Source organism: Temnothorax nylanderi, unplaced genomic scaffold, assembly GCF_030848795.1.
Source record: "Temnothorax nylanderi isolate EJ_2023f unplaced genomic scaffold, tnyl_v1.0 TNYL_tig1098_pilon, whole genome shotgun sequence".
NCBI lineage: Eukaryota > Metazoa > Arthropoda > Insecta > Hymenoptera > Formicidae > Temnothorax > Temnothorax nylanderi.
The window spans coordinates 24,131-34,696 of NW_027250160.1; the positions used below are offsets into that span (position 1 = coordinate 24,131).

General features: G+C 34.4%; 1 protein-coding gene and 1 long non-coding RNA gene across 2 annotated transcripts; one reads left to right on the forward strand and one right to left on the reverse strand.

The window, feature by feature from the left end:
- The first annotated feature begins 4,206 nt into the window (after positions 1 to 4,206).
- Positions 4,207 to 5,049, forward strand: LOC139786652 (uncharacterized). Its single transcript, XM_071725784.1, has one exon. It carries the CDS (start codon positions 4,207 to 4,209, stop codon positions 5,047 to 5,049), a length of 843 nt encoding a protein of 280 aa, XP_071581885.1.
- A 3,254-nt stretch (positions 5,050 to 8,303) lies between these two features.
- Positions 8,304 to 10,181, reverse strand: LOC139786651 (uncharacterized). Its single transcript, XR_011722362.1, has 3 exons — positions 9,694 to 10,181; positions 8,972 to 9,293; positions 8,304 to 8,700 (listed from the first exon to the last, which is right to left on the reverse strand). It is a non-coding gene; the product is annotated as an uncharacterized lncRNA (long non-coding RNA).
- Between the last annotated feature and the right edge of the window lie 385 nt (positions 10,182 to 10,566).

Sequence of the window (10,566 nt, forward strand, 5' to 3'; positions counted from 1 at the left end):
ATTTGGGAAACTTCCGGCGACGTAGATATCTTCGGCTTACGTCGACTATTTGAAATGGAGGACGATTTTGAAGAAGAAGAAGAAGAATATTGGTAAGTTATTCGTTTTTCCAATAAAAAAATATTGAATCATCTTATTGCATTTGTGTGTTTCAGGTAAAGAAAAGCAACGCGGACGCGGCACTCCGATATTCACAGTTGCAATCGATCATCGAGGAACTCCATGACACCTTGATATTCCATAAGAAATGGCACTCGATATATAGATGTGTACGATCTTGTGATTCAATATAACGACAGTCCTTTATTTTAATAAATATACATATAGTCCGAAAACATTCCCTCGTTACTTTACCGCAAGGCTTTTCGACCGATCTATCTCTCTATATCTATATATCTCGCACGCACCTATGATTCTCTCTCTCTCCAAATTATGTTATGTACTTCTCGCTCAGCGACTCAAATCTATCTGCCGTCCGTCCGTGCCTTCCTTCAGAACGCGCGAAGGCTTTCCCCTACTCCATATAACCTTCCGGACTTCCTGCTTATTTATTTTCGTGCTAACGCTATCGAAATAGCGTAAACTCCTCGCTGTCAGCGCCTAGTGCTGACCTTCGCATCAGCGCTTTCGGTTGTCCCGGAGTTATAATTGGGATAGTGTATTATTGTAGCGGTTAATGTGACGCACGTTCAAATTTGCGACTGCCCGCTCGATCTTACAATTCGGCGGTGGTATTTATAATATCGGAGTCTACATTCCGTTGCTAGTCCAGGACTCTCGAAATAGCCTTGCGCTGGCCTTCGCATCAGCGCTTTCGGTCATCCCGGAGTTGAAATGGAAATTTTTAAGCGTACGGCGCAACTTGAACAGAAATAACGCAACACCTACCTACAGCGCGACGCCTATACCACATATCATCTCGTCTTGTCAAAAATCTAATAATGGTATCATATTAAAAATACACATGGATGTATTTGGCATTTGACGCTCTTAAATTTGCGTTGGAAAAATTGTTATATTTGGCAAAAATAAGAGGTGGGGGTGGGGTTAAATTAAAAAATGTGACAAATTTGAAAAATCTGATTACGCCATTGTAAAGAGCACAAAAAGCCATAAACCTTTTGTACCAAACTTTTTTCATACGCCTTATATTTTCGAAGATATTCGCTAAAAACTATAAAATCCGTTATTTTCGAGGGGTTGTTTCAACCCCTAAACGTCGAGATAAGCCGCAAAAAAAAAATACGAGTCTAATATTTTTTGATGCTCAACAACATATCCAAAGCGCATCCAAATCGGTCTCGGACACCCCCGACCGTTCCCTTGTGAGATCCGTCAGCGTCGGTAGCAGCAGCAGTATTTTCCCCCTCCTCCCCACTAGCACTCTGCGTTTGAGAATCATCATCGTCAGTGTTCGGAGCAACAGCAACGGTAGGACGACCCGCACCACCTCCACCCGACTGTACTGAAAAAATTAAAAAAAAACTTAGTCTTGTATAATATTGATTTATATTACGTTTAAAGAGTTAAATTTTTTTTCACGACCGCGATAGAGCATACTAAGGTAACTCACCTTTAGTTGCTTTTATCACTAGCGTAGGTCGGTGTTCTTCTTTTTTAAATCTTTTTAAATCTTTGTCTTTTATTCATTTTCCGGAGACAAAGGTCGAACCGGGGAGTAAGAAACATCTAATCAGAAATAATTACTTGTGATTAGATCAATAAATTACGGAAATAAAAATATAATATAATAGAGAAATATTATTACCTTCATATTCGTTAGGTGCGTATCTCTCGTCGTCGTCGTCGTCGTCGTTATCGTCATCGGAATCGCCAATATCATCATCGATATTATTAATATTATTTTCACTCTCCTCCTCCTCCTCCTCCTCCTTCTTCTCCTCCTCCACCTCGTCCATCACCTCCTGCGTATCTTCTGCGTTTCGAACTTCTTCTTCTCGTTCTTGTTCTGGTTCTTGTTCTTCCTCTTCCTCTTCCTCTTCCTCCTCCTCCTCCTCGTCGTCGTCTTCCTCCTCCATCTCTTGCTGCGGCTCTTCTGTGTTTCGAACTTATTCTTCTTGTTCTTGTTCTTGTGCTTCCTCCTCTTCCTCCTCCTCCTCCTCCTCTTCCTCCTCGGATTCCATTAATATTCGGTCGATCACCTCGTCGATGCCCGGAGTGAAAACATCATCATCTAATTGCGATTCTTCCCTTCCTGGTAAAATGTAACATTTCGGTTATTTCTTTTATTCGCTGCTAAATTTTTATCTTAACTTATTTTTTGAAACTTACGAGGCGTAAACACGGCCGAATCGGGTGAGCTCACAATTCTCACCTCCTCTTCTTCTTGTTCTACTTCTTCTTCATCATCATCATATAAAACAGTATAAATTATATTTTTTATTATACTAATATTGCAAGAGTTAGCTTTTACGTGTTATTATTAGTCTCTTACCAGAAGATAAATCGATGACGGGGATGTTTGCGGGTGGTGGTGCCGCGAATCTAGCTCTTCTTATAAAATTTAATATTTATAATAATCGTTATTTTTAATAATTAATTAATTTTATTATTTCCAACTTACGTGCTGGTACTGCCTCCTCAGCAATGTCCTCTTCCGCTCGACGTCTCTGTCCTCGTCGGACCGGTTGGACAACGGCAATGCGGTTCTCCACTATTAAATTAATTTAAATTTTAATGATAAACTCCGCTATATTAAAATTTTAAGGTACAATTTTTATTTCTAACACTTACCTGTTCCTCCGTTACGACGCAGGAATCTTGCTATATGGCCTCTTCCTGCGTCTTCTTCCACGTGGCCAACAGCTCTGCGCGTTTCTATTTCGTTTAAAATAATGTTCACCAATGCTTCATTTCTTTCACAGTAACCCAGCTCGTTCATCACACATAACAAGGTATTGTGACCCTACACCCATCCACGAAACGTCCGAATAGTCTGTAATTAGACTCTTCGTCGTTTGACACTGCTTCTACAAACTCGCGTTGCTCATTTAAGCGATTGCTTAAATTGCAACTCACTTTAAAAAACTCCACTAAAATTACACGGAGAGACATTTTTTCGAAGCACTACACTTGCCTGACTGACTAAGAGCGTACAAGACGACTCCAGTAAGATCGGACAAGTAAGAACTAACTCTTAGCTATGGTGTTACAGGCTATTTATAGTTGGAAATATTTCCAAAACCATCTAGAATAAAGGTGAGTCAAAAATTGTCTAGCTAGGATATTGGTTAACAAATTTGAGGCTTTCCCCACTCTCTACCCACTCTCCCTTACCGATGAAAGCGTGAAAATTTTCGGTGAAAGCTTTTCTATGCCTTTACTCTTCCATTTTCGAAAACAAATTTTTTTATCTAAGGGCTTACAAAGAATTCTTTATTAGAAATTTCTATAGTAATGCTTTGTTCCAACATACATTTAGTAGGATTTATTACTACAACCCAGAAAATTTATTGATTTATTGTTCCCAACACAAAAAGAGTTCGGTTAAACACACAATCGGTTTACACAAAAACACATTTTTATCTAAAAACTTACAAAGAATTCTCCATTGAATTTTTCTACTAATGTTATATGTCCCATTAACTAGAAGGATTTATTACTACAACCGGAAAATTTATTGTTTTATTGTTTCGAACACAAAAAAGATTGGTTAAATTTTACACAAAACATTTTTTTTCTAAAAACTTACAAAAGTTCCTCTATTGAATTTTTCTACTAATGTTACATTACCAACATAGAAAGATTTATTACTACTACAACTCGGAAAATTTATTGATTTATTGCTTCCGGCAGAAGAAGAGCTTGGATAGATTTTTGTTGTTCCTTTATTTCTTAGAAATATTTTTATTTAAAAATTTTTTAACTATTACATTTTTTGTATAAAATTTTTAGCCGATCTTTTTATTAACAAATCTTCTTAGCTCCCTATGCATCAGAATTTATAGTTTAAACTAACAAAATCTAGAAAAGTCTAGAAAAATCTAGAGTTTTCTAATTTTTTTCTGCGCGCGCCGACTAATTTTTCTAAAACGACGCAAGCGAAGTTAACGTTTTGACTAACGTTACGAAGTCAAAATCATTCGAAGCGACAAGTCGTACACCAGTGAAAAAGTATAACTCTCACATCTGACTTTTCAATTAGTGTGTGTGTGTGTCTGTCGATATTACGAAGAAATAAGAACAATGGCTAGTCACAGAGAAGACGCTAATAATTCTGAGAAGCGGATGTTCACACGCGTTATTCCTGATAAAGGGATTTCCGATAAGGGACGCTACTTCGAGGGAAGAAACGAGCAATTACATATGCTGCTATCGACAACATATGGACTCAACAGCTCCCATACGAAGAGAATTCACGTGGGTTTGCAAGCAACATCCGAGGGGGTTTTCGTGCCGCTGGTCAAATTAACCGGCAACTGTGCGGACGGCGTTTATTTCGACGAGAAATCGTGGCAGCAGTTTCAAGAGAACATGGGACTCGTGAGCGAATATTTAAATGGAGAAACCAAATTGAAGCCGAATTCTATCTCCATTAACAATATCTCCGTCAATTTTACATCGGCCTACGGAGCAAGATCCATATTGCTGGCGTACAAGGAAAACGAGGAGAGTACTTCCACCGGGATGGAGCAACGAACAGACGAGGAAAATTGTCCACCGACGAAGAAACGAAAAACTTTCGCAGTGGCAATTGTGATGCAGAAGCCTACATTTATCGGACTGAAAAATATTGCGAAATGTATCGATGCACATTTATCACAATTAAAATCAGTGGCTGAAAATGTTAACAATTGCGCACGTTATCTTATTAAAGAAATAGAGTTAAATCTTCCTAACAATTATATAGATGAAGATATTGTGAAATTAACTCTCAGAGGAAATTACAACGACATCGAGCGTAATGTACGTACGCAAATAACCGATTTAACTTTCCTCGATATGTATTTTAATATAGTATTTTTAGAACTTATTTTGCTGCGCTTCACCGAAATCCGTCGTATAATTTTGTCGAATCGCGGATTGTAAATTTTATAAAATTATTGTTTGAACAATTTGTATTTTTTCCACGAAGAAGAATTTGTAATAAACATTTTTTGTAACTTCTACTTTCTTCTATTTTTTCAATCCTCACGTTCTCCGCAACAAATTCCTTTTCTCTTATTTTTCAGAATTAGTTGAAGTCTACCTCGTAAATATTTTTCGAATGCGTTCAATAATAAAAACTTTTATTTAAAACGAAATAATTTTGTCACGTTACAAAGCGAACCTGTCCGTTCCTGTTTTACCCTCTCCTTTCTCTAGAAAATAAGTTTCACGTATTTCATTGTTTCGAAAACTCTTTGTCCAGACCCAAGTCCTAAAAGAACACGGTCATAAATCATATATATAACTTCTACTTTCTTCTATTTTCCAATCCTCACGTTCTCCGCAACAAATTTCTTTTCTCTTATTTTTCAGAATTAGTTGAAGTCTACCTCGTAAATATTTTTTGAATGCGCTCAATAATAAAAACTTTTATTTAAAACGAAATAATTTTGTCACGTCACAAAGCGAACCTCTCCGTTCCTGTTTTACCCTCTCCTTTCTCCAGAAAATAAGTTTCACGTATTTCATTGTTTCGAAAACTCTTTGTCCAGACCCAAGTCCTAAAAGAACACGGTCATAAATCATGAAAACTATTCTCTGAAAACATAAAAATTCCACTTTCCGTTTTCGGCATCTTAGCATCATATCCTTATTTTAGCTTAGCGTCGTCTACCACGTGCTCCCGCCAAAATGGCGCTGGTCGACACTTCCGCTATTTTTCCTTGTGACTTAGCGTCGTCCACCACGTGCAGGCCCAAAAAGACGCTGGACCCTTTAGGCGGGAGAGCCAATCAGACGCTGGGTAGGTATGGGGTATCCAATCAGAACGCGCCATTTAGTTACTATTTCGAATCCGACATTTTTGTTTCGTAGTCTTTTACCACGTGCAGCCCCAAAAAAGTCACTAGACACTAGACACCCTAGGCGCGGGAGAGCCAATCAGACGCTGGGTAGGTATGGGGTATCCAATCAAAACACGCCATTTGTCCCCACCATTTTTGTCTACCACGTGCTACCCCCTCAAAGCCACCAGACGCCTCAGGGGGGAGGGCCAATCAGACGCTGGGTAGGTATGGGGTATCCAATCAAATCGCTCCATTTAATTACCTCGTTACCCCCACCCCTCAGGCGGCAGCCAATCAGAGCGCTCCGAGGTCACGTGGGCAGACCGTCTGGCCACGCCCCTGGCGCCGGCGGGGTCGGTGGAGGGGGTTTGTTTTGACGCCCCATACCTACCCACTTACTACTAACGCAGAGTGTTAATAAGACGAACTCAACAGTTGTGCAACAGTTGTGTCTGCTGAACGCGCCCATTGTTGTGTACTTAACGTAAAGCGGCTTTATGATCTAGACATTAAAATTCTTACAAATGTAATTTATCAATTGCTTTATTAACTATTTACTAATTAATATAGTATCGCATCTTATATGAATTTTCATTATATCAATATATCAATTCATTTATATATCTTAAATAGCGTATTATGTAACTCTACAAATATGTTAGTGTTGCAACAAGCATAAATGTATTAGAATTATAAAATATATTTAAATAATATAATATAATTAATATTATTCAAAATAATTATTAGCCACTTAATAAAGTTCTAGATTTAAAATTGTTTGAATAATTTAATATTAGTATTTTAATAGTAAAATTTGAATATATTTTATAATTATATATGTAAGATTTGTTTTGCATAGAATCAATTATTACAGGTAGAAAAAATCTTTAAAAATATACTACATATTACACAACTAATAATAATATAATTGTTACACACAACTGTTATTGAAGCATTCTTTAGATATTCGGTTTATATTTGTTCAAAATTGATATATAAAATGGATCATATAAAATAAAAAAAAGATACATTTTAATTAATAAAATGTTTATGAGAACGGTTTATATATTTTTTAAATTTACAATCAATCAAAGAAATATCCTATTTGTTCTAATATACTAATTAATGTAATAATATACTAATGTAATAATATATACTAATTTTTCCTAATGTACTAATATGTTGTGAATCATTAAAAAATTTAATGTAGATCTATTTTTTATTTGCATTTAAAATTTTATCTTACTTCATGATTTTGTGGCATATAACAAACATTGGTGTAAAATTTTCTGTTATATTTGAACTAAATATTAAATTGACTAATTATAAGATTTACAAAATTAATTGTTATTAATACATTAAAGTACATTCTCTTTATGTATACAAATTAAAATGTATTAATTACGATGATTAATAAATTATGTAACAACATAATTTGTAGTATATGTAAGGAGGGTATATATATATACAAAATAATGAAATTGTGTATTAGAGAACGTTATTAAAGTTGCTGCAAGTATCATTAAATGTTTATTACTGCTTTTCTCACTCTAATACTATTGTCTTCCGCAATTTTTACAATAGTCCTCTATTTCCATATACAATTATGGGCTCGTGTATTCTTGTAGAATGTATTATTCAAAAGATATTATATTTTTTAATAAAAAAAAGCGTAAAATGCAAGAGATAGTGTAAAAAACTATTATACGTTAAATATGAAGATAACACACATGATTATGAAAATAGACCATTTAAATCTTTAAATCCTTATTATTTCTCATTTTATAACAAATTTAGTTAAACGCAATTGTTATTATACAATGTTTAGCAGTAAATGTTAATATAAACTCGCATACATTAAAATTGTTTTTGATTTTTTGTCTGTACATACAATTATTACAATATCAATTTTAATAATTATTACAATAAAAAATGATGCATGCACTTTTACTTTGTGCAGTTGAAAATGTTAAATTAATAACACATAAGCCGTAAACCTGGTGTCCGCATTATGAGTCCAAGCGCGCGAAGCTTACTTATTGTTAGTGTCAATGGTTAGCTTTAACTGATTCTGTCTCTAACAATAAATATATTCAAATCAATATAGACTTATAAAAATGAGGTTATTTAACTTAAATAATTATTTTATCCTTGATATTTATTATCAAAATAACTATTCAACTGCATTTAAATATAATTTTCTGTTATTTTAGTGGATTGAAAAATATTTTATTTTTTAAAACTTTTAAAATATTTCTTCTTTTCTTTGGCGTGGGTAAAATAGGTCGATTTCTGCCTAAGGCCCGGTCTACAATCAGTCGTATGTCGGAGTCGGATGTCGGAACGTAGCCGATGGTCCAATGAAGATAATCCTGAATTATCTGTGTGTGATATTTCGGATCGATAGTCAGTTTGCGAATTCTTGTTGGAACATAAAGGCTTCTTGAATTCTGTCCTAAAATCATCATCTGTAAAATGTCCATAAATGCCACCCAATTAGATGTCCATGCGATATGACCGTTTGATCCAGTAACCGATGCGCTTTTTAATCCACGAAATGCGCCGGCATATTGATAACCGCGAAGTCTTAATTCCTTATAGATGTCTTTTGTATTCATTTCTTCCTCATCATCGATACATTCAGCAAGATTAGCTGATATTTTTTCATTTTCAACATTGGTTGGAATTCGTACTGTTCTAGTAACAATAGCATTATCTCCTTCGATTATTTCAAGCCTATTGCTACCTAGATATAGGTGTAATTTCATTAAACGTAATATAATTTTATAAGAAATCAAAATTAATATAAATATGTCAATATAGAGCTGGACCTTACAAAAGCAGTTGACTTGTGAAAAGAAAGAAGATTCCGCGCTAAGATTAGTTATTCTCATATATTTTCTCTGTATATTTTTTACATTTTAATTATGCGCCATAAAAGCAGCAGAAGCTTTAAAATCTAATTAAAAAATAAAAAACTCACGCTAGAAAATTAATTGTTTACGTAATAATATTACCTTCTTGGATCGAGAGAGTTAATTCGATCTCATTTTGTTGTGATAGCACTGTAGCACGAATAAAATTAACGTCTTCAAATACAACTGGTCTTCAAATACAACTGGTGTATTAATATATTCTTGGTTTTTTAACGATGCGATCATTTCCCAGATATAAAAAAGATATCCCATAGCAGGAAATAAATTTTTTTCATTAACGACATGGCCCGTTAAATACACAAATTCTTCATCAATTGTACTAATACTAACAACTATTTCCTTTTTGTCAATTATTTTTTTTTGATGAACTTGCATTACAAACAAATCTTCTGAATGATCCCATCTGCAAACGTCATTAGAAATTATTATATAATCTTTGTGTAAACGAATTAATTGTAGAAATTGAATTACTTAATTCAAGATTTGATGTAAAATTGAAGCTCAAATTCTAAAATATCACTGTTATCTGCTCTTTGTAATAGGCATAAAAGGATTAACATATGTATAAGAATACATTTATCTTTGAGATAAGTAAGGTGATAGAATGTCTTCAAAATACAGAGATGTGATTTTGAAATTAGATGACAAAACTAACCAAGTTTGAAAAAGAGTTCAAAGTTCCAATTCGCTATTATATTGAACATGTTTTCTTCTGACTATTTCACCTAAATATTTCAAAATTTATGAAAGTGTTTGTTTTTCGATAATTTGTCCATTTGTGCCTAAACAAAAAATATGCATACCTTATGAGAGAAGAAATTATTAGGGTACCGCGGCTTACAGGAAATTCCACTGTCGGATAGAGATTTGCAATCTGTGGCTGCAATCCTGCGTTATAAAGTTTTCCGATTGATTCTAAAAATATCTCATTATTATTGATCCTCGGTTCGTTCATATAGCGCTACATTTGTTACTGTAGAGTATAAATAATTGTTTAAAATGTGTTGAAGAATATTCTGAGGAGATATTTCAATCGTCACTGTATCCTTTGGAACTGAACGTATCGTCTTTGCGAATAACACCGGAGACAACAAGTGATTTGTATAATATTTTGAACATAAAGGTATAGTATTGGAGTACTCGTGAGAGGATGTTGTTAGCCACTTTGAGCTGTAAAACTTTTTTTGTGGTAATGTTCGGTTCAAGTATTCTTCAGACTTAGCTACAGCAGGTTTGATGTAACGACTATGAAAGGGTATATAACCACAAGAAATTTCTTTTATAGATATACTATTCGTTTAAAAGAATGAATAAAATCACAAGTATTATTAATTGCTTGTTTTGAAACAATTAAAGAAACTAGATAGAAGATTATATTGTTTATAACCATTAATATATACCTGCAATTTGGTGAGAAATGTCTTTATAGAATTCGTTGGTCCGCTTACAATAAAATTAGAAGAACTATTGTAACAAGCTATATCGATATCCGAAGGACACATGACTTTTAAGGTTTCAAGGTCGAGATTAATTTCAGCCATGGAGCCATTAATTATTATTTTCGACTCGTAAAGGGCTAAACCGATGAAATATGCCGACAGAATCGTTTCTTCGGCCGTTAAACATCCATCGGCATATCCAAAGATTAGACCAATGGAGTGACCGATTATAAAATC

Coding starts and splice junctions, on each gene's coding strand:
- LOC139786652 (XM_071725784.1), top strand. CDS start 4,207: ATGGCTAGTCACAGAGAAGACGCTAATAATTCTGAGAAGCGGATGTTC.